The sequence below is a fragment of the Salvelinus alpinus genome, chromosome 1 (assembly GCF_045679555.1).
Source record: "Salvelinus alpinus chromosome 1, SLU_Salpinus.1, whole genome shotgun sequence".
Classification (NCBI taxonomy): domain Eukaryota; kingdom Metazoa; phylum Chordata; class Actinopteri; order Salmoniformes; family Salmonidae; genus Salvelinus; species Salvelinus alpinus.
The window spans coordinates 94101070-94125371 of record NC_092086.1 but is presented as its reverse complement, the minus strand read 5'-3'; the positions used below and the strand labels follow the sequence as shown (position 1 = coordinate 94125371).

General features: G+C 40.3%; 1 protein-coding gene across 2 annotated transcripts in view; it reads left to right on the top strand.

Annotated features, from left to right (window-relative positions):
* The window catches only part of rnf128a (ring finger protein 128a), a 34849-nt gene extending 12820 nt beyond the window's left edge, over positions 1-22029 (top strand). Inside the window, exons 1-7 of one of the 2 annotated variants that reach the window (XM_071334504.1) lie at positions 5902-6518; positions 11360-11607; positions 15127-15198; positions 19154-19236; positions 19373-19469; positions 19722-19896; positions 20464-22029. In XM_071334504.1, coding sequence (XP_071190605.1) covers positions 6095-6518; positions 11360-11607; positions 15127-15198; positions 19154-19236; positions 19373-19469; positions 19722-19896; positions 20464-20573 — 1209 coding nt within the window. In that variant the 5' untranslated portion in view covers positions 5902-6094 and the 3' untranslated portion in view covers positions 20574-22029. Of the gene's footprint in view, positions 1-5901; positions 6519-11359; positions 11608-15126; positions 15199-19153; positions 19237-19372; positions 19470-19721; positions 19897-20463 lie in introns of those variants that run through there. The other variant, XM_071334495.1, reaches the window with a different exon arrangement.
* The last annotated feature ends 2273 nt before the right edge of the window (positions 22030-24302 follow it).

Here is a 24302-nt window from a genome sequence, read left to right as displayed (position 1 = left end):
AATTTCCACCTTTTGTCTATTCCATTTGCACAAAAGCATGTGAAATTTATTGTCAATCAGTGTTGCTTCCTAAGTGGACAGTTTGTTTTCACAGAAGTGTGATTGACTTGGAGTTACATTGTGTTGTTTAAGTGTTCCCTTTATTTTTTTGAGCAGTGTATATATATTTGTTTTTTAAATACTTTAAAAAAAACAAAAGTAGTGCACTGAAATAGTAAAATAGTAATAGTAAAAATAAAGACAAACGCTTGAATGAGTAGGTATTCTAAAAATGTTGACCGGGGGGTACCTCTTTCTCTACGCTATGGCATTAGATAGTCGGATAGGGTGTAAATGAGCCCCTGTGGTTTCATCAAACACTATCACCACTTTTCACTCCGACACATCATTACTCTTGCTTCCTACCTTGGCCCTTTTTATGCTTACTTTATTAGACGGTCCACTGCTTTCTCTATCATGGTCTGTCTTCTTCCTATGTCTTTCCACTACTGACCAGTGGCAACCTGTTTTGAGCCCCACCTGTTTAGCTAAAAAGAAATGTTATTGCATGTTATTTTGGCATTAATTCATGTCACATATCAGTTTGCAAACAATGTAAAGACAAATGTATTGAATGAATAAAGACACATACAAACATGGTCTCTTTCTTGCTTTCTTGAGTAAGGCAGCTTCAAAATTCAGGTGTTTCAGTCTAGCGCAGCGCTTTTTGTGGTGAAGGGGCAGCCAGCGGAAAATACAGAGTGTAGGCGTTGGTAATCTTCTCTAGTTGTGCTGTGATTGGCTCTGGTGTTCTGTAACTGATTGGGGACACTACATCACCGCAGAATCTACAGGGAGAGCTAGGCAATCCAAGCCCCATTGGGTGCTGTCATAGATTTACATGAGAAGTGCCCATCCAAGAAGGCTCAAGGTCATTGGCCACAGCTAAAATGAGATCAAATAAAATAAAACAATAAAATCATATTTTATTTGTCACATGCGCCGAATACAACAGGTGTAGACCTTACAGTGAAATGCTTACTTACAAGCCCTTAACCAACAATGCAGTTAATAAAAATAAGTGTTCAAGGATTTCCTCAAATTAACATAAGTTAAAAGTTATTAAATTAAATACTAAATTAAAATAAAGAAAAATAACATCATTAAGGAGCAACAATAAAATAACAGTGGCGAGGCTATATACAGGGGGTACCGGTACAGAGTCAATGAGCGGGGGCACAGGTTAGTCGAGGGAATTGACGTAATATGTACATGTAGGTAGAGGTAAAGTGACTATGCATGGATAATAAACAGAGTAGCAGCAGTGACAAAATGGGAGTGGGGGGGGGTGCAAATAGTCCGGGTAGCCATTTGATTAGCTGTTCAGGAGTCTTATGGCTTGGGGGTTGAAGCTGTTAAGAAGCCTTTTGGACCTAGACTTGGCGGTCCGGTACCTCTTGCCGTGCGGTAACAGAGAGAACAGTCTATGACTAGGGTGGCTGGAGTCTTTGACAATTTTTAGGGCCTTCCTCTGACACCGCCTGGTATAGAGTATTTGCACTGGTTACAGACAATGCTAGCACAGCTGATATTCCAGTCTGTGCTAGCAAAACAGTCCTGCAGTTTAGCATCTGCGTCATCTGACCACTTCCTTACTGAGCGAGTCACTGGTACCTCCTGTTATATCTACCTTAGCTTTGATTGGACTGATCATGTCAAAGTCATACTTTCAGAATCTTAGCTCGACAAGCAGTCATCATCATGAATCACGTTGACAATCTGCTGGCAAATCCTTTTCAATCCTTGTCATATGAAGAGAAATCATAGATAAAACGTATCGGTGCTCAGCGGCCATTGGACGTAAACATTTCACAAGTCGGAAATTAAATTATTTATTTTTTATTACATTTATTTATATATTTTTTTATTTAACCTTAATTAACTAGGCAAGTCAGTTAATAACAAATTCTTATTTACGATGACGGCCTACCCCGGGCCAAACCCAGACGACGCTGGGCCAATTGTGCGCCGCCATATGGGACTCCCAATCACGGGCCGGATGTGATGCAGCCTGGATCTAACCAGGTACTGCAGTGACACCTCTTGTACAGAGATGTAGTATGTTAGACCACTGCGCCACTCGGGAGCCCAACGAGTGGTTTGGTAGGAATCAGTGGCTAATGGAAAACGTTGCAAAGCAATCACTATTTTGCTTCCCCTGCCTGCTATTCAGTGGATAGGGGGTGTGGTCCAAGTCTGGGTTTAAGGACTTAAAACATTTGTCAGAAATTGCCTTTTTTCCAAGCTTAAAAGGATAAACATTCGCACGGACCAATCCAGCATGACTTCTGCCGCTTTCAAAACAACTGGAAACTAACATCTCAGAATTCAGTGAGTTCGGAAAAACTCTGAAAAAAAACGAGGCTGACTGGGAAAATAATTTTGAACAGTCATCCAACTCGGAATTCCAAGTCAGGAACTCGGGCCTCTTTTTAGAGCTCCGACCGGAAGATCACTGATGTTATGATTCAACCTTGTTTTTTTCCGAGTTCCCGGTTGTCTTGAAAGCACCATAAATCCAGAGAATGCCAGACTTTGATGACAAAATTTGCCCTCAAGAAAGACCGCCGCAGCACCTTCCTGTTCAAGTGAGCACAGCACAACAAGGTGAGTCCAAAAATGTCTTATATGCTGCTGCATAAATTATGTAATTGTCACGAACGTCGTCAGGGAAATGACCGGACCAAGGTGCAGCGTGGTGAGCGTACATTTCCTTTTATTATGAATGTCGCCAACAAACAACAACAAAAACGAACGTGAAGCTTACTAGGGCTATACAGGCCACTAACAAAGTCAACTACCCACAACTAAGGTGGAAAAACAGGCTGCCTAAGTATGATTCCCAATCAGAGACAACGATAGACAGCTGTCCCTGATTGAGAACCATACCCGGCTAAAACATAGAAACAGAAAACATAGAAGTAAAGAAACTAGAATGCCCACCCTAGTCACACCCTGGCCTAACCAAAATAGAGAATAAAAGCCTCTCTATGGCCAGGGCGTGACAGTAATTTGCCAGGGAGATATGTATACTGTAGATAAGAAAGTCATATTAAGTGTATGTTGTGTAGTAAGCTGTTAGTAGCCCACCCTAATAATTTGGTCTATTTTCCCATCTTAATTTTGCTTACTGCTCTGACTTGGTGGTGCACATGTAGCCTATAGCCTGTTTTAGAGAAATGTCATCATCGAATATTGTAAGAGCTTTCATTGTCTGCTTATATGCCCCCTTTATTTATCCTACGGTTCTGACTTGGTGTACAGGGAGAATACTGTAAGAACGGCCCATGTTCTGAATTCTGTCTCTGTACATTTTCAAAAGTGCAGAACAAATACTACGACTACGTCGGTCCTAGCTCGCTATCTTAATCGAAATTATGGATTGCCTCTTATCCGCTCGTCGTCCCCTTATGCCATAGTTTGTACATCTCAATTGTCAGTAGAAACCAAATTTGTTTAAAACCTCTTTCAGCTAGGGGTCACTATTTTTATGTTTGGAAAAATAACGTTCCCAAGGTAAACAGACTATTTCTCAGGCCCAGATGCTAGAATATGCATATAATTGACAGATTAGGATAGAAAACACTCTAAAGTTTCCAAAACTGTCAAAATATTGTCTGTGAGTATAACAGAACTGATTTTGCAGGCGAAAACCTGAGGAAATCCAACCCGGAAGTGTTTTTTATTTGGAAAAATCCCTGTTCCATTGCTTGCCCATCCTCCATTTAAAGGGGTATCAAACCAGATTCATTTTCCAATTGCTTCCTCAGGCTGTGACCAGGCTTTAGACATAGTTTCAAGCTTTTCTTTTTTTTAATTAGCGAGATTTATCAAAACGCGTCAGGTGTCCTTTGATTAGTTCATGCGCCCGAGAGTTGTAGCTCGACATTTTCTTTCTCTGTAGTATTGAATAGTTTACCGTCCGGTTGAAATATTATCGATTATGTATGTTAAAAACAACCTGAGGTTTGATTATAGAAAACGTTTGACATGTTCCTACGAACATTACGGATACTTTTTGGAATTTTCGTCTGCCCTCGTCTGCCCTTCAGGACCGGCACGAGCCTGTGGTTTTCTGAACATAACGCGCAAACCAAATGGAGGTTTTTGGGTATAAAAAGAATCTTTATCGAACAAAAATAACATTTATTGTGTAACTGGGAGTCTCGTGAGTGCAAACATCCGAAGATCATCAAAGGTAAGCGATTCATTTTATTGCTTTTCTGACTTTCGTGACCAAGCTAATTTGCGGCTAGCTGTTCTTATTGTTTTGTCTAGTGATTGATAAACTCACAAACGCTTAGATTGCTTTCGCTGTAAAGCATATTTTCAAAATCTGACACGATAGGTGGATTAACAACAAGCTAAGCTGTGTTTTGGTATATTTCACTTGTGATTTCATGATTATAAATATTTGTAGTATTTTTATTTTATTTGGCACTCTGTAATTCAGCGGTTGTTTCCGAAAATGATCCCGCTAAAGGGATCCGTGCGTCAATAAGTTTTTAAGCAAGTCATCCATATCAGCAATGTTTTTAAAAAAGGCAGTAAATGAGTCTGAATTAACTGTTTCGCTGCCAAACAAGGCTCTGCTGATAGCCAGGTCAGTGATAAGGATTCACTCCATGGTGCTGAAAATAAATCTCTGCTGTTGGGACAGCTTTATGTAGGCCCTAACAGTTTGTGGTGCCCGTTATAGTGCAATTAATGTATTGTTTAGTGTTGTGTACTGGCTTTGCTGGTATGCATAAAAAAAAATTGGGGGGGGAGTTTACCCAACCAAGATGTACATGCTAAAATTGCTACTGGATCTACTACTCACACGAATCCTCTTAGGATCCCTCCCCCTTGACCCATCTTCTACTTTCTTCACTGCCTCAGCATATGACACCCTCTGCACTATAGCATTAGACGCATGCCTCGGAGCGCCTTTGGTGTCAAACATAACATCCCTAATATGACACTACTTTAACTAAAATGAAAAACAAAAAGGCGCTCCGAGGCATATAACTTGTTGTATAATTAATGAATATGATTTGTTTGTTTAGGATTCCTGGCAATGTAATTGTTTTGTATGTATGCTTGTTTGCATGTGACTATTCCTCTTGTTTGTTGATATTTGTTAATAAAAAATAAAAATAAAACATAACATCCCTACCTGTTTGCCCCTCCCACCTATCTGTCTCGGGTAGGCCTAGCCCGCCAAAGTCAGCATGGACAGAATACAATAATGGACTAATATTTGCCATATTCTAATAATTATCATGTGCCAACGGCCCGTGCCATGTTGAATCTTGTACTCCTGTAGATCTGAAAGAATTGGATAGTTAAACTTGCCAGCCAACCAGAAAAGCAAGACGAAGCAATTCAGGCATTATTGAAAGTCATTACAAACAAAAATGTATTTTTCAAGCAGTTGGTATTTATAATTAAATGTTGAGTGAAGCTTTATAGTTATGTGATGACATCAATTATTTGGCAATCATCATTTATTCGAAAACACAGTTTCCATCAATTTGTCGCAATTAATAAAGTTCGACAAAATAAATATGCACTCCTGTCGAACGAATAAAAATGTTGTCGATCTTAAGAACATATCTCCTTTCTGTCATTTCATTTCAAATGTCACCATGTTTTTTTTGTTTTGTTGCTTTTGTCGAATAAACGTGGGTCAATGGAAACCTACCTATTATTGCACTGTTCAATCAATTACTGTCCTTTCAGCAACATAGGCTACGGCCTAGCCTAACATCAACAAATTTGCAAGCATTTTATCGTTAACATTGTTATTATGGCTCCGTGTTATTTCGCCGTAAATAACATCGAGATTTGGTTTAAATGTGTACTTCTCCTTTAATGCATGAAGGTGGGCGTATACTACTCAATTTGACCTCGACGAAGAGGACTGTTCGACTTCAAACTAGTTCACCTGTCAGCGGCGTCTGACGTAATATTTCTAGTTACACTGCAACTTTTTGGTTTTTTAAAGTCTCAAACCTTTATCGATTGTTGAACGCGGAGAGGCACTATATAAACCCACGTCGTAAACAGGATTATGGTACCTTTAGCGAAACGGTATCTATTGTCATGGCTGTTTGTGGCTTCAAGTCTTCAGGTGACGAGTTTGCATTTGGCGGAGGCGACTTACATATGTACAGCCTACCTGAATGTGTCGTTTATTGATTCTGTAAACAACGAAACCGTATGGCGACAAGAGGAAAGCGGACTATATGGACAACAATCTCCCAAAGTCACAGTGATGGGCGACGTGTATTTACCTGATCCGATTTACAGTTGCGAAAGTAATACTTTTTATGATGTACCCAGTGGGTCGAAGGGCTGGATCGCCTTAATTCAACGCGGCCAACTATGTTCTTTTTCAGAGAAGATCAATGTTGCGGCCAGTAAAGGAGCTATTGCTGCTGTAATTTTTAATGATCTTGGTACAGACAATCGAGTCATCCAAATGTCGCACCCAGGTATGTAGCCTACATCAAGATTGGCAACTCGTAATATTTCTAGTTATGTTAGACCATAGACGTTATTAACTACCTTTAGCGTCTTCACGAAGGTATCTTTCTGGCCGGAGGAGTTTTGTTATTAAGAGCCCCGATACTCGTTCTGGAAGTTAACATGCATCGCTTGCGGTACGGTTTTGGAAACATATGGAATGTATATTTCATATAAGTGAGAAATAATAATACAAAAATACGGTTAAATGACTACACACCTTTTTATAGGGTTATTGTTCCACCCGGTCATATCTCAGTTTACAGCGCTTGTTTACGTAAAACAGGCGGAAAACAGAGCCCACCTGTGCTAATTACCTAGCATGATCGAACACGTGTGTAAGGGTAACTGGGGAGGAAGTGTAGTTCGTCAGCTTTGTGTATGGATCTGTGGAAACATGTTACAGTGTACCTTTTTACTTATTATTTCTCGGCAATATTTCTTGTGACATCACAAGCGATTGTTATTAACGTTTCTAAACGTTAAGACAGAGCGTCGGGATTGTAGTTAGCATGGTCCCACTGGTAATCGGTGTTTATAACTGACAACTCTTAAATATGCACTATGCAAAAATCGCTCCACAATATCCTGGTTGCTAAAATTATAATTGTCACAAACTGATTTACAAAATATGCAAGTGTAGTGTAGAGAATTATTGTACCATCTCTAAACCGCTGTGAAATATATTTTTTATAGCAAAAATATTGTAATTTCAGCTGTTTGAAGCTGGTGTACAAAACCGAAAGTACAAGACGAAAAAACTAAACTTAAGAACGGGAAGCATATAAAATTCGAATATAGAACATATCTACAGCTTCTTTAACTTGCTTTCAATTAGAATGAAACATTATATAACTCACTCTTCTATGTGAATGTGTTCCATTCACCCAAAAAGTTAAATATTGCAGAATGCTTTGTTATTAATGCCTTGGGTTCTGGAGAACAACTCTACATGTGTTCCACTTCATTCACCCAATTCTTCATTCGATTTTTTTAATGAAACGATCTCATACTTGGTCAAGACAAGTTGGTTGAAACCATCGTTTATAGTTAATGTTAATGTTCACTGAATACCTTTCACATAGAAATGTGTTATATCTGTCATTCTCATTGAAAGCAAGTCTAAGAAGTTGTACGTCTTCTATGTGCACTATTTCTATGCATCCCATTTTTATATTTAGTTCTTTCATCTTTTACTTTTGGTTTTGTACACCAGCTTCAAACAGCTGAAAATACAATATTTTAGGTTATGAAAAATATATTTGTGGTTTAGATGGTACAATGATTCTCTACACTATACTTGCTTGTTTGGTTACAAACTGAAATTAAGCTAACTACTAGAATTTCAGTGACCAGAAAATGGCTATTTCTGCACAGTGCATCTTTAATTAAGTGGTATTGACTTGTTGAAAAACAATAGTAATTCACACAGGTTGTACATTAATCCATGTGGGGGGATGTTATGATTTTAGATTTGAACTGAAACCGCAATTAACCTTGTAATATTTCGTCCCTATGAACTGTACAGTGACTCTGCTAATTTAGGGAATACGGACAACATTTATGAAATGTTGTTTCTGTTTGGATGAGTCACATGGTTGTCAGAAACGAGGGGCCTCTGTTCTAGTGTGATAAGTAAGGTTTGAAGCCAACTGTGTGTAAACATCTAAATAGTACTGTACTCAGAATTATAATTAAATTCTACTGAAGTACTTGTTAACCTAAAAAAGTCTGAAATATTCCAAGTTGACATTGTTGGCTAAAACAATTGAGCAACGGTCTTGTTCAACGTCGCTCATCTGTGCTTGACTGGTGTAAGCTTTATGCACCAGTTGTCATTTCCAATTAGATCATTTTCATTGTGTTGAATCCAACTAGAAATTAACATTAAGTCCTAACACTTACTGAGACAGGCTGGATGACATCCTGTTTAATGGATCATTCTATTGTTTAAAACTGTGAAGATGTGTGCTTTCACAGAGAACAATACACATTGACTCTGTAATATTCCATAACAAGTGGAGTTTGTCTACACATGAGGATCCAGACAAGAGAATCATCACGAAATCGTCTGTAAAACTCTAACCGTGTGACCTACTAACTCATAAGTACCACCATCTAAAGATGGGAGACTCACGAACATTGCTCTATGCCATCCACAAGCTTTAGGCAGTCGTCTGAACTCTGTCACGGATGTCCTCATTTCGAAGAGGTCTTCTCACAAAACTGACCCTCTAGACCAAACCGTTGGAGCTACAAACTCATGTCACCAATATCAAAAGGGAAGACTCACAAACACGAAGGTGTCTGTTCTGCTCTATGATGCACACGAAAGTAACCCAGTAGCAGGCTGTAAAAATTTCAGGAAGTTCATTTGGGGTAAAATGTGCCACAAATACCATGACCAAACATGGTTCTAAAATATGTATTTTTCCCCCCCCTGAGTTTTCTTATCTCATGGATATAGGACAGACACTTCAAAACCTTATCCTTATTTTATATATATTTTTTATTTAACTTATGATTCATTAAAACAAATTATACAGGAAGGCCAAATTCAATGTTTCATCAAATACATTTTTATATATATACATACACACACACACAGTTGAAGTCGGAAGTTTACACACTTAGGTTGGAGTCATTAAAACTCGTTTTTCAACCACTCCACAAACTTATTGTTAACAAACTATAGTTTTGGCAAGTCGGTTAGGACATCTACTTTGTGCATGACACAAGTAATTTTTCCAACAATTGTTTACAGACGGATTAATTCACTGTATCACAATTCCAGTGGGTCAGAGGTTTACATACACTAGGTTGACTGTGCCTTTAAACAGCTTGGAAAATTCCAGAAAATGATGTCATGGCTTTAGAAGTTTCTGATGGGATAATTGACATCATTTGAGTCAATTGTAGGTGTACCTGTGGATGTATTTCAAGGCCTACCTTCAAATTCAGTGCCTCTTTGCTTGACATCATGGGAAAATCAAAAGAAATCAGCCAAGACCACAGAAAAAAATTGTAGACCTCCACAAGTCTGGTTCATCCTTGGGAGCAATTTCCAAACACCTGAAGGTACCACGTTCATCTATACAAACAATAGTACGCAAATATAAACACCATGGCACCACGCAGCCGTCATACCGCTCAGGAAGGAGACGTGTTCTGTCTCCTAGAGATTAATGTACTTTGGTGCGAAAACTGTGTTATCAATCCCAGAACAACAGCAAAGGACCTTGTGAAGATGCTGGAGGAAACAGGTACAAAAGTATCTATATCCACAGTAAAACAAGTCCTATATCGACATAACCTGAAAGGCCGCTCAGCAAGGAAGAAGCCACTGCTCCAAAACCACCATAAAAAAGCCAGACTACGGTTTTCAACTGCACATGGGGACAAAGATCATACTTTTTGGAGAATTGTCCTCTGGTCTGATGAAACAAATATAGAACTGTTTGGCCATAATGAACATTGTTATGTTTGGAGGAAAAAGGGGGATGCTTGCAAGCCGAAGAACACCATCTCAACCGTGAAGCACGGGGGTGGCAGCATCATGTTGTGGGGGAAGTTAAAGCTTGGTTGTAAATGGGCCTTCTAAATGGACAATGACCCCAAGCATACTTCCAAAGTTGTGGCAAAATGGCTTAAGGACAACAATCAAGGTATTGGAGTGGCCATCACAAAGCCCTGACCTCAATCCTATAGAACATTTGTGTGCAGAACTGAAAAAGCGTGTGTGAGCAAGGAGGCCTACAAACCTGACTCAGTTACACCAGCTCTTGTCAGGAGGAATGGGCCAAAATTCACCCAACTTATTATGGGAAGCTTGTGGAAGGCTACCCAAAACGTTTGACCCAAGTTAAACAATTTAAAGGCAATGTGTATTTAAACTTCTGACCCACTGGGAATGTGATGAAAGAAATAAAAGCTGAAAGAAATCATTCTCTACTATTATTCTGACATTTCACATTCTTAAAATAAAGTGGTGACTAACTGACCTAAGATAGGGAATTTCTACTAGGATTAAATGTATTTGTCTAAGGTGTATGTAAACTTCTGACTTCAACTGTGTATATATATATATAATGTTTTATTTTTTTTGTGCCTACAGGGGTCCTAAAATTCAAAATCTAATGGTCATAAAATGTATCAATTTGCCATGTTAGCTTAGTAGATATTGTGAGCTATGGGCTTAGACTTACAGGGGTTTAAATGGATAGTCATTTGCTCAATGACTGGAAGTCAATGGGAACAGCTAGCATGTCATTGCGCTAGAAGCAATGTACTCCCCACCCTTGCCACCACTGCTGGGTGAAAAAATACTATGGGAAACACGGATACTTTGCAATATCAAGTTTATTAAATTTTTTTCAAATCAAGTTTATTTTATATAGCCCTTCGTACATCAGCTAATATCTCGAAGTGCTGTACAGAAACCCAGCCTAAAACCCCAAACAGCAAGCAATGCAGGTGTAGAAGCACAGTGGCTGGGAAAAACTCCCTAGAAAGGCCAAAACCTAGGAAGAAACCTAGAGAGGAACCAGGCTATGAGGGGTGGCCAGTCCTCTTCTGGCTGTGCCGGGTGGAGATTATAACAGAACATGGCCAAGATGTTAGACAATAGATATGTTTTCACATTAAATTACACCATATTCTTACATTGCTCTTTAAATATTTTTGATAGACACATTAGGCCTATAGTGAAATTTGGTTGAGGGCACTTGGGGGCCTATTTAAGGCCCAGCCTGTATATGTGTCTGAGGATAGTGTGATGTTTCCTCATACTTTGTTTTCCCCCTGGTTACAGGAACAGAAGGTATGGTTGCTATCATGATTGGTCACCGACGGGGCATGGAGATTGTTGAGCTAATCAGGCAAGGGATTCCGGTCTCGATGACTATTGAAGTGGGCAAGCAGCATGGTCCCTGGATGAGCCACTACTCGGTCTTCTTTGTCTCCATCTCCTTCTTCGTGGTAACAGCAGCCACTGTGGGCTACTTCATCTTCTACTCAGCTCGCCGCCTCAACAGCGTTCGTCTACAAAACCGCAAACAGGTCAGTCTCCAGTCTCTCCAACAATGATGACAATTATTTACCCTGAATTATATATGCAGGGTTCCCTTATGAAAGAGACTCTGGTCTCAATGGTTACTCCCTGTTTAAATAAAGGTAAAATAAAACAATTCAGTGGTTTGTGATGAAACGGAATACTGCAGCACTATCGCCTTTTGATCTGTAGAACAATATGACTGGGGAAATTCCACTGGAAACAGTTGTTTTCCTTTCCTGCGTCAAACATACCTTCTCTTATGTGTGTGTGTTTCAACGAACTGTAAACATTATGGAACACTTAGTTAGGCTACACAGTTTGGGGTGTGTCAGCATTCCTCACCCACACAGGGAGTCAGGTGAAACTAAAATAAAGAGAACATTTCCTGTTGAGTCAGTGTCTGACTGCTCATCTATGTAGAGGTGATTCATCTATACTGTTAATCACTTGATTGTTGCATGACACGGATCCAGCCAACCAGAGAACCCCTGGTCAGCAATGTATATTATAATATTTGATGTTGTTTTCCTGTTTTCTGCCTTTGGGATCTTGTGCTTGAGCTTCTTTCTGAAATCTGTGTTGTTGGGATAGAGTGGCAGTGAGTTTCCCTTCTGAAAGGAATGGTAGGAGTCCTGACTTGTACTGGTTTTCTTTCAGATGGTGACAGATCACACCTTGTTTTGTCTTTTACAGTTCTTTGCCCTTACAGCTTTGCACACGTTCTTTGTCTGCAGGTGTCTGTCCCAAACAGTTTGTTTAATTGTCTCTTTATATTATTTTAACACAAGAACCCTGCAGGAAAAAGGAAAAGTTTCTTTGTCCAAAGGTTTTGTCAGATTGTATTCACTGAGTGTAACTGAACTGTCAGGCTTATATGGTGGAGAAAAGTTTACTATGGGAAGAATGCTCAATGGTAGCGTTTACAAAAAACCTTTGAACCTGCTGCTGCGCAACAAGTATTTCCACTTCATCTGATTGGATCTGGGCTGTTATGCAAGGTGAAACCACTCACGTGAACAGGCCCATGATTTTCAAAGTTACAGTACTTTTTTCAGCACTGTTTACTCCTGCATATAGGGGGTAACCTTGACTTTGAAGACTGACTGGTCTCAAGTGCTTGCTTGCAGGCTCTTAACTTATTAGCAGTGTACCACATATTGTCCTTGCTTCATGATCACTCCCAGAAGCAGTGAAGCTGTGTGTTGTCTGAAGCACCCGGTGGTCTAAGGGGCGTCTGTTCACATGTGGCTGATTATCCAATGCATTCTGCAGGGAGACTGGGTAGACAGACTGATACAGAGAAGTGTATTTTTGAGTGGGTAGCTGAGCAGTTAGAGCAGAGCTGACTTTGCCCACTGAGCTAGGACCTTATGCTCAGAGGGCACAGGGCACCATTGTTCAGGCTGTAATCATATGCAAAACTCCAGCTTCGTGCTCGCCCTGTGAACTAGATTGACCGCAACATGCGTCCCTCAAATCTACAAATCGGTCAAGTGAACATGCAACAGTATTCACTTTAATATCTGCCCCTTTAAGGATTATGAAGAATGTTGTCAAGCATCAAAACCGTCTGTGACATGTTAGTCTTTGATATCCAAAACCAAACTCTTTCTATGCTGAACAAAAACACTTCATGTTGCGAATGTTGGCCCAGTGTTTCATCAGCTGAAATAAAAGATCTCAGAAATGTTCCATACTCACAAAAAGCTTATTACTCATTTTGTGCACAAATTTGTTTACATCCCTGTTAGTGAGCATTTCTTATTTGCCAAGATAATCCATCCACCTGACAGCTGTGGCATATCAATAAGCTGATTAAACAGCATGATCATTACACAGGTACACCTTGTGCTAGGGACAATAAAAGTTGTCACACAACACAATGCCAAAGATGTCTCAAGTTTTGAGGGAGTGTGCAATTGGCATGCTGACTGCAGGAATGTTCACCGAAGCTGTTGCCAGAGAATTGAATGTTCATTTCTATACCATAAACTGCCACCAACATCGTTTTAGAGAATGTAGCAGTATGTCCAACCGGCCTCACAACAGCAGACAACGTGTAACCACGCCAGCCTAGGACCTCCACATCCGGCTTCTACACCTGGGGGATCGTCTGAGACCAGCCACCTGGACAGCTGATAAAACTGGGTTTGCACAACTGAAGAATTTTTGCCGAAACTGTCTCAGGGAAGCTCATCTGCGTGCTTGTCGTCCTCACCAGGGTCTTGACCTGACTGCAGTTTGGCGTCATAACTAACTTAAGTGGGCAAATGCTCACCTCCAGCGTGCCAGTGGCCATCGAAGTGTGCTCTTCGTGGATGGTTTTAACTGTGCCGGGCAGATGGCAGACAGCGTTTTATGGTGTTGTGTGGGTGAGCGGTTTGCTGATGTCAACATTGTGAACAGAGTGCCCTGTGGTGGTGGGTTATGGTATGGGCAGGCATAAGCTGTATCACCCATTGAGCATGTTTGGGATGCTCTTGATCGACGTGTACTACCTCGTGTTCCAGTTCCCGCAAATATCCAGCAACTTATTACAGCCATTGAAGAGGAGTAGGACAACATTCCACAGGCCACAATCAACATCCTGATCAACTCTCTGCGAAGGAGAGTTGATCATGAGGCAAATGTTGCTCACACCAGAAACTGACTGATTTTCGGGTCCACGTCCCTACTTTATATTTTTTTTGTATCTGTAACCAACAGATGCATATCTGTAGTCCCAGTCGTGAAATCTATAGATTATGGGCCTAATGAATTGACTGATTTACTTAGGAACTGGAACTCAGTATATTTTTGTTCAGTGTATATCACAGAAAACATCTACATAATGATGACATTTTCCAGAGAATCCTCAAAGCCAATATTGTCCCTGACTCATCCTGTGTCTCCTAAATCCCCTTACATAACGTTGATTCTTCCTGTGTGCCATTGTGCACATTTTGTCTTGTTGCCATGGGGAGGCTGCATGAGCACAGAGTAGTCTTTAATTGTGTATGTACAATATGTTCAAAGCATGATTTTATTGTATTTTCCAAATTAGTTTTAGAATTGAATCTGCCAGACTGTCCCTCCAGGATTATTTATGCCTAATACGAAAAGTCCCTGATCTACGTAAATCTGCTGTTTTGCCATCCTATATGCAAGCTGATGTAACGTTTCCAATACATGTTCTCAGAGGAACGGCTTAATGACACAGGCAGGGGCTCCTCTAATGAACGCTCTGCTTCTCCCAGATCACCCATGTTCTCTAACATGACCTCGTCGCATACGGTTCTCCTGCTCCTTCTTATTTCAGTCATTTCTGATCACAGTATAGGAAATTAAATAATTAATTGTTGGTGCAAAATGTTTGCTTTGTTGTTGCATTCTAGTTATTACATAGTGATGTTTTTGTTGTCCACCCACTTAGTGGGTTGCTGAACGTGTTTGAAGTAAATTAATTGTCAGAGGAAGCAGATGAATGTAATTTAAACAGTAGCATGCTCACGTTCTAATACTGAACACCTTCTTCTCTCCAACAGAAACGTCTCAAGGCAGAGGCCAAGAAAGCCATTGGTCAGCTGCAAGTCCGGACTGTGAAACGTGGAGATGAGGTAATCATGTTCAAGTACAATACGGATGTGTTGATGGTTATTATGCATCACTTTGAGGATCATTTGAAAAATATGGTTGTTTCAAACTGGTAACATATGGCATATGCAATTTTGAATGATGTGTGTTGTATGGTTCTTGTTCTGAGGACATGCAGAGTATTGTAAGCTTCTGTTTTAACCCATTACTCAGACTACTGCACATTTAAACAATTTTGCTTTGTTGGTCTACATATGGGGAAGTGACTGTCTGTTTGTTCCCCCCCCAAAACCATGGTGATCAGTATCAAATGCAATGTTCAGTTCTTGAAAAATTCAATGGTTGCCTCGGACCACAGGCTCTTATGAAGACTACATACATGTATGCTCAGTGTCACCACTAGGGCTGTTGGGGTGATGTATTACCGTCAAACCGGCAGTCTTGACCGCAGTAAATTACCACGTGACCATTGAGTCACGGTAATCTCCTCTTATGCACTCAGGACATGCGTTGGTAGTACCCTAATGACCATCATGTCCTAATGGCCTGGTACTCAGGGCTCTATTGTCCCTCTAACCACTCTGACATCAATGTAAAATCGATCAAAAATCACACCAAACACTTTTTTCATTTTTTTTCACCTTTATTTAACCAGGTAGGCAAGTTGAGAACAAGTTCTCATTTACAATTGCGACTAGGCCAAGATAAAGCAAAGCAGTTCGACACATACAACAACAGAGTTACACATGGAGTAAAACAAACATACAGTCAATAATACAGTAGAAAAATAAGTCTATATACAATGTGAGCAAATGAGGTGAGATAAGGGAGGTAAAGGCAAAAAAAGGCCATGGTGGCGAAGTAAATACAATATAGCAAGTAAAACACTGGAATGGTAGATTTGCAGTGGAAGAATGTGCAAAGTAGAGATAGAAATAATGGGGTGCAAAGGAGCAAAATAAATACAGTAGGGGGAGAGGTAGTTGTTTGGGCTAAATTATAGATGGGCTATGTACAGGTGCAGTAATCTGTGAGCGGCTCTGACAGCTGATGCTTAAAGCTAGGGAGGGAGATAAGTGTTTCCAGTTTCAGAGATTTTTGTAGTTCGTTCCAGTCATTGGCAGCAGAGAACTGGAAGGAGAGGTGGCCAAAGGAAGAATTGGTTTTGGGGGTGACCAGAGAGATATACCTGCTGGTGCGCGTGCTACAGGTGGGTGCTGCTATGGTGACCAGCGAGCTGAGATAAGGGGGGACTTTACCTAGCAGGGTCTTGTAGATGACCTGGAGCCAGTGGGTTTGGCGACGAGTATGAAGCGAGGGCCAGCCAACGAGAGCGTACAGGTCACAGTGGTGGATAGTATATGGGGCTTTGGTGACAAAACGGATGGCACTGTGGTAGACTGCATCCAATTTATTGAGTAGGGTATTGGAGGCTATTTTTTCAATTACATCATCGAGGATCGGTAGGATGGTCAGTTTTACAAGGGTATGTTTGGCAGCATGAGTGAAGGATGCTTTGTTGCAAAATAGGAAGCCAATTCTAGATTTAACTTTGGACTGGAGATGTTTGATGTGAGTCTGGAAGTAGAGTTTACAGTCTAACCAGACACCTAAGAATATGTGGACAACTACAAATACCAAGTCAGAACCGCCCAGAGTAATGATGTTGGACGGGCGGGCAGGTGCAGGCAGCGATCGGTTGAAGAGCATGCATTTAGTTTTACTTGTATTTAAGAGCAATTGGAGGCCACGGAAGGAGAGTTGTATGGCATTGAAGCTCGTCTGGAGGGTTGTTAACACAGTGTCCAAAGAAGGGCCAGAAGTATACAGAATGGTGTCATCTGCGTAGAGGTGGATCAGAGACTCACCAGCAGCAAGAGCGACATCATTGATGTATACAGAGAAGAGAGTCGGTCCAAGAATTGAACCCTGTGACACCCCCATAGAGACTGCCAGAGACCCGGACAACAGGCCCTCCGATTTTACACACTATCAGAGAAGTAGTTGGTGAACCAGGCGAGGCAATCATTTGAGAAACCAAGGCTATCAAGTCTGGCGATGAGGATGTGGTGATTGACAGAGTCGAAAGCCTTGGCCAGGTCAATGAATACGGCTGCACAGTATTGTTTCTTATCGATGGCGGTTAGGATATCGTTTAGGACCTTGAGCGTGGCTGAGGTACACCCATGACCAGCTCTGAAACCAGATTGCATAGCGGAGAAGGTATGGTGGGATTCTAAATGGTCGGTAATCTGTTTGTTGACTTGGTTTTCGGAGACCTTAGAAAGGCAGGGTAGGATAGATATAGGTCTGTAGCAGTTTGGGTCTAGAGTGTCTCCCCCTTTGAAGAGGGGGATGACCGCAGCTGCTTTCCAATCTTTGGGAATCTCAGACGACACGAAAGAGGTTGAACAGGCTGGTAATAGGGGTTGCAACAATTTCGGCAGATAATTTTAGAAAGGGTCCAGATTGTCTGTCTAGCCCGGCTGATTTGTAGGGGTCCAGATTTTGCAGCTCTTTCAGAACATCAGCTGACTGGATTTTGGAGAAGGAGAAATGGGGAAGGCTTGGGCGAGTTGCTGTGGGGGGTGCAGTGCTGTTGACAAAATGGACAACACTTTCTAAGGTGGTGATTCATTCAAAACACCCATATGCATATTGGAGCTTATGCATAGGCTTATGAGCCCAAATTGTGCTGTTACACAATACATAGCCCATTACAAATGGCAGGAAAAACACAAAATAAAACTGATTTAAGATGTCTTTGGCACATTGTTTAATTTTGGGAGTATAGGCTAGACCAAATGTTAGAAATTACCTATGAGTGTGGACTGTATTATTATCGATACTGGATGGACTGGTTACCTTATGCTATGCTCCAAACTTTCTATCCATGAGTCTGGGAGAGAAAGTATAGCCCTAGGCGAGGCTGTTGGTTCATTGATTTTGCAAGGCGTCTTACAATTCTAGTGAATTTGTATATGATTTTGAATAGCCCAGTAATAGCTCCTCGAATATTGTTTAACGTGTGGAGTGAAATAAGTGTTCTTGTTTTAGTTCTCTGCTGCTCCTATTAAGCACATAAAACCAAGCGCAGCCACCATTCACTATTCCAGTGCATATGGATGACATGTCTTTTTCCCCTGCCCCTGTTCCTGCCCATTTGATAATGGGCAATTGTAAACCAAAACGAATTTAACATATTAGTAAAGGCGAGATTAAACTGAGAATAGTTTGATGGCTGAAAATAGTATCACTTGAGAACAACTGTGCATCCTGAGGTAATGGAACGGAGCGAACGCTTTTTTTTCTGACTTTCTCAAATCATCAATAGCCGATAGTCGCATCATTCAGCCCATACATGTTTTGATTTCTAAGGTTTGTATGATTCACAACTAAAGTTGCCAAGTAACTCTAAATGCAGTATATAGGACCTGTTTCAAATGAATACTTTTATGCTCAACATAGCCACTTCATATGCGCACTTGCGCCAGAATATCCTTTCTATTTAATTCAGCTAAATTCAATTATATACTTACTATAAAATCATAAAATAAAGGCATGGGTCTTACGAGCATATCTTGTCAGCTAAATGAACAAACCTACACCCTATGGCATGGAGCATAGACAGATACCAACATGCAGTAGATCAACTTATATTCTGTTCTTCTAAAATACATTTTATTCATATCTTAATGTTTCTTTAGACCTGGCTAAAATAAGTAATCGATTTATTGTGAACGTGTATATTAAATTGATTTATTAGACGTTTTAAATGTAGTTGTTCCAAAGGTGCACATCAGTGGCTTGAATGCAGCTTGTATGCGTGAAGGCCTGGAGATGCTAAACTTCTTTGTTTAATTAATGGTCATTTAACCGTGAGACCGGCAGTCTTTTGCATGACAATAACCAGCTGACAAAATGTCATGACCGCCACAGCCCTAGTCACTACAATATATTTTTGAACATGTTTTTCAGGAGACTGGGCCTGATGCTGACACCTGTGCAGTGTGTATTGATGCTTACAAGTCTGGCGACGTGCTGACCATCCTCACCTGCAAGTAAGTGCCTAACTGCAGGGGTTTGTTGCTAGTTTAATATTGTCACATGGAGTACAGTAGGCCTACCCCTGCCTGCTATTACAATTCCCTTAATTTTGTGATGTCATCATGATTCTTGTTTGTTTTTTCTTTCCAGTCATTTCTTCCACAAGACCTGCATTGAGCCCTGGCTATTAGAGCACAGGACATGCCCCATGTGTAAATGTGACATCCTCAAGGCCTTGGGAGTAGAGGTAGGCAACTGTATCTTGCATCATGTCCTCTGCATTACCCTGTACTTTGAAATAACCTTTGCTTGTCATTCACTGAAGTTCTTGATTGAAATACTGTTGTAGATTAAACAATATTTACACTGCTAGTGCCATTGTTTAAGGAGAATAGGCAAACATGCTAGATTGCAAGTTGAAACGCCTGTAGTGGGACCAGAAATGGCTATGTTTTTATGAAAGTGATGCTAGTCAGTCCACCTGTATCCCCCTGAGCAGCAGCCGGAGGAGGAGCATCCCAGTCATCAAGTAACCATGCCTCCAGACATGAGGTCCTACCCTAGCGTCCCCGTCCCAGATGACACCCGCAGTGAGACAGCCTCCTCAGGCTATGCCTCCGTACAGGGCACAGAGAAGTACAGCAGCCCAGCAGACGAGACCCACACATTTGAGAGTAAGACACAGCATTCACATTCGGAGGCAAATTATTTTGATGAAGTGATGAAGTCTTATAACATCACAAATAGCTTTGAGAGCTTTTTCACATAAGCATTGTCTATAGACATAAGGGGGACTACTGTAGTTCAGTTGGAAGTGGTACTACTTTGGGCATGTTCTTTAGAAGATGCAGGCTTTCACATTACTGTGATGTGTTGAAGCCACAACCCTATGCAACCCTGCTCAAGACATAGTGTGAATTTTGCCACCCATGTTTTCTTTTAAATTCTAGTGGTTAGATATTCCCGTTAATTAATTTCAGATACTTTTTTTGTCTAGTTAGTTTGATTGCTGCAAGTAGATATCAATGAGTCCACTACAAAATCTATTCCTGATCAAACAACCAGTATTGTTACTGTCTGGTGCTGAAGTGCCTCTCAGTTTCCCTCTTTAGCTTGCTTATCCATTGACCTCTGTATGAGCCATTGTGCCAAAATAAATATTGACCAGCAGGTTGGTTCTTGTATGGTTTGCTAGCAGCACTTATGAGGCTTGACTGACTGTAATCATGTTTGTGTTGCAGCGTTGGAGCACTATCCTGACCCTGGGTCAGTCCAGGTGGCCATCCAGCCCCATTATGACAACCTGGCCTTTGAGGGCGACTCACAAAACCAACTGGAACCCCGGACATGAACAGCATGCTCACTCCAAGCACTGAAGCATGGCTAATGGGACTAGCACCACAATCAATTACATTCAAATATGTTTCCTGTGGTCATGAAGCAAGTGAAACCAGGAATGTGGGCCTGAGATTATTCATAGGAAAAGAGGCCTCAACCTACCTATGCATTTCATTTTAACATTAAATTGATGAGGCAATTCTTCGATGCACTTACCACTAAGTTAGGAAATTGTCATTTTCACTCTTGTTCAAGTCCAGTTTAATGCCGATTTGAATTTAATTGTACTTTTTAATGATTTATTTGATTACGTTTCTTGAGGTTTAATTCCTTCAGTCAATGGATCAGTTAGTTACATATTTTTACATGTTTTTTTTATAGCTAATTTCACACCCACAGTTTACTGGGATTAGACTACTCTCCATGTGTCTGTTAATGGGGTATTATAGGTGACAGTTCTCATGACAATGAAAGTTTGAGGTGATATGCTAATTCAGTTTCAAAGACCCTTACATTTAGACACGTACAATAATGCAGTAGTTAGTGTAAGGCATTTTCTGATAAGATTTACAGCTTTGAAAATTATGCTATTTTCTGCATGGCAAATTACTTTGACAGCAAGCACACTGCTATACAAAGCTTCGTTTTACCTCTGGTATGTATGTGTCTAAGCATTGATTTTATTTCAATCATAAGCATAGGATGTTAGTGTCTCTCGAACATACCTGGGTTTGCCTTGTCTTAGCAGAGGAGAGCATAAGATGTGAGGAACATTCCACTTTCGAAATATAGATTTGTCTCATTGTTGCTAATTGAATGTACATGTGAATTTGGTTTGCCGCTTGTTTGAGGTAAATCCCAAAATGAGGGACTGCTTCCTCCTTCTGTATGCTTGTGACATTACAATTACTTAGGTGCCCTGGCACACACCCCTGCCCAGCACTTCCTGATCTGTACCTGTAGCTACATGTCTTTTATTTAATTTTTTGGTCTTATGGGTTTGATGCATGTTAGGAGTGGTATTTTAACTTGGAAATACTGAGTCTGGGTATAGGAGTAAGAGCATCTATTTAAACCCCCTGGCTTCATGCAAATATTTGTACATATGTTTCAGTAACTACCTGTACTTTTTGGGTGTGTGCCTTAAAATGATTCAGCAGTGAAAGATATATTCCATGCCATCCTACTTTTAATAGAAAAATGCATAGAGTTCACTGTGTATTTTCAACTAGATTGTGCATGCACTTCACATTAATTAGTTCATTTAATGTCAATACATGTCTCAGGTTTTAAACAACAACAAAAAAACTGGTCTTAACCTTGTTCAGCCTTTCCAGAGTAAATGTCTAAGTATTTTTGCTTAAATAAGGGACAAAGGTTAATTTTATTTTACTTAGTTATGTGGGAAATGTACTAAACTGGTATATATTAATAAAATACTTATTGTAAATACATTTGTTTGATCAAAATATTGCTTGGTGCTAATTTGTTCATTTTGTTTGTAAAGGGGATAAAAAAAAATCTGATCTTCATTCACTAGTGATGCAATTAATTGTTAGAAAAGGCCATGCTCACCTCAGTGAGACCTCTGGAATTCTGTGAAAAAAAGTTAGTTGGGCAAATGGACAGGGAAGGGTAATGGAATTTTTGTGGTATTTGCTGTAAGGCTGCCCTGTAGGCTGTTATTTAATTTTTCTCATAATGCAAAAATGAGGGACATTATTAATATTCATAGTGTCAGTCAATTATATCAGCTGCACTTCACCGTAGACAGACTACATATTTGTCAGTGTTGTGTTTGAGACCACCTAAAGCGAGATGGATTCAAGACAAAAGACTGGAGCAAATCGAGTCAAGACCGAGACCAGAAAAATACGAGTCCATTTCAAGACCATGATTGGAATTATTTGTCAAATCGCCACAATAATTCAAAATGTCCAGTATTTGTGTTCATATTTCAGAACATGGATTCTTTGGACATTCAGAATAGGAAAACAATGCTTGCTAAGGGACAACAGAGCCACTCTACAAATTCTTACTAACCCAAACAGTGAGGAACAATGGGCCTGCTACCTCAGAGAAGGGCTAAGGGTTTATTTAAAAATTATTTTCAATGATCTGATTTAATCTCTTCTGTTTTTGTTAGAAAGGGTTAACACTGAAGAGAAAATATCCAATCAGGATTTTTCTTTGCTGGTCTCTGGGGAGATAAATCTAGCTAGCTAAGTCAGCCATTGGCTAGGCCATCAGAAGCTAGATAAAGGCATCTGCCATTCAACTTTATTAGTACAAAATTTTAGAGTGACATTGGAATCAACCAATCATATTTTGACTTAATGGGTGGGACCGTTTTTACAAAAATGTATGGAAACTTCTGCCTTGAAGGCCAACAGGTCACTGCGCAATAGCGAGCAGTAGTTTTCCCACGGTTTAGCTAGCTAGCTTTTGTTGTCGGCTAGTTTGCAGCAGTTGCAGTAGGTGTTATCAAATAGGATGTTGTTGCTAATTTGTTAGCTTCTCCCTTTTCAAGAATAAATTTCATCAAGAAGTTAAGTTTCAAATGATGATCATCTGGTGAGTGGAACTGTGTTTTTTATTGCAGCGCGCTTGCTATTAGCTATCTTTGAAATTAACTTGTGTGAAACGCTGCATTTAACGTGGAACTGACACAGTGGCGACTCGTCATTCAGGCCTGTTTTGAATGTTATTTTGGCATTAATATGTGTCACATATCAGTTTGAAAACAATGTAAAAAATATATATAATCATTGAGTTAATAAAGCCGCATACAAATATTGTCTCTTTTTTTGCTTTCTTGAGTAAGGCAGCTCCAAAATGTAGGTGTTTCAGCCTAGCTCAGCACTTTCTGTGGTGGGGCAGACAGCGGAAAATACAGAGCGTAGGGGTTGGTAATGTTCTCTAGTTGCGCCATGATTGGCTCAGTGTTCTGTCACTCATGGGGACACTACGTCACCACAAAATCTACGGGGAGAGCTAGAAAATTCAAGCCACTTGGGTGCTGCCATAGGGTTGCATTGGAAGTGCCCATCCAAGAAGGCTCAAGGTCATTGGCAACAGATAAAATGAAGTCAAATCACGTTATATCTACAGTAGCTTTGATTGGACTGATCATGTCAACATCATACTTTCAAAATCTTAGCTAGCAAGCTAGCAGTCATAATCATGAATCAAATCGACAATCTACTGGCAAATCCTTTTCAGTCCTTGTCATATGAAGAGAAATGACGAAGAGAAATTATAGATAAAACGTATAGGTTGCTCATCGGCTATTGGAGATAAACATTACAAAACAAGTTGGAAATCTCAAATTCAACAATGAGTGGTTTGGAAGGAATCAGTGGCTAACTGCAAGCATTGCAAAGCAATCACTAGCCTGCTATTCAGTGGAGTAGATGTGTGGTCCAAGTCTGGGTTTCAGGGTCTCTTTTCCAAGCTTTAAAGGATAAACATTCAACATTGGCCATGCTGTCAATCCAGCATGACTTCTGCCGCTTTCAAAACAACTGGAAACTAGGAAATCTCCGACTTCAATGAGTTCAAGACGACTGAGAACTTGAGAAAAAACTCGCTCCAACTAGGTAAATACGATATGAACGGTCATCCAACTCGGAATTCCAAGTCGGGAACTTGGGCCTCTTTCTAGAGCTCCGACCTGAAGATCACTAACGTCATGATTCCACCTTGTTTTTTTCCGAGTTCCCAGTTGTCGTGAAAGCACCAT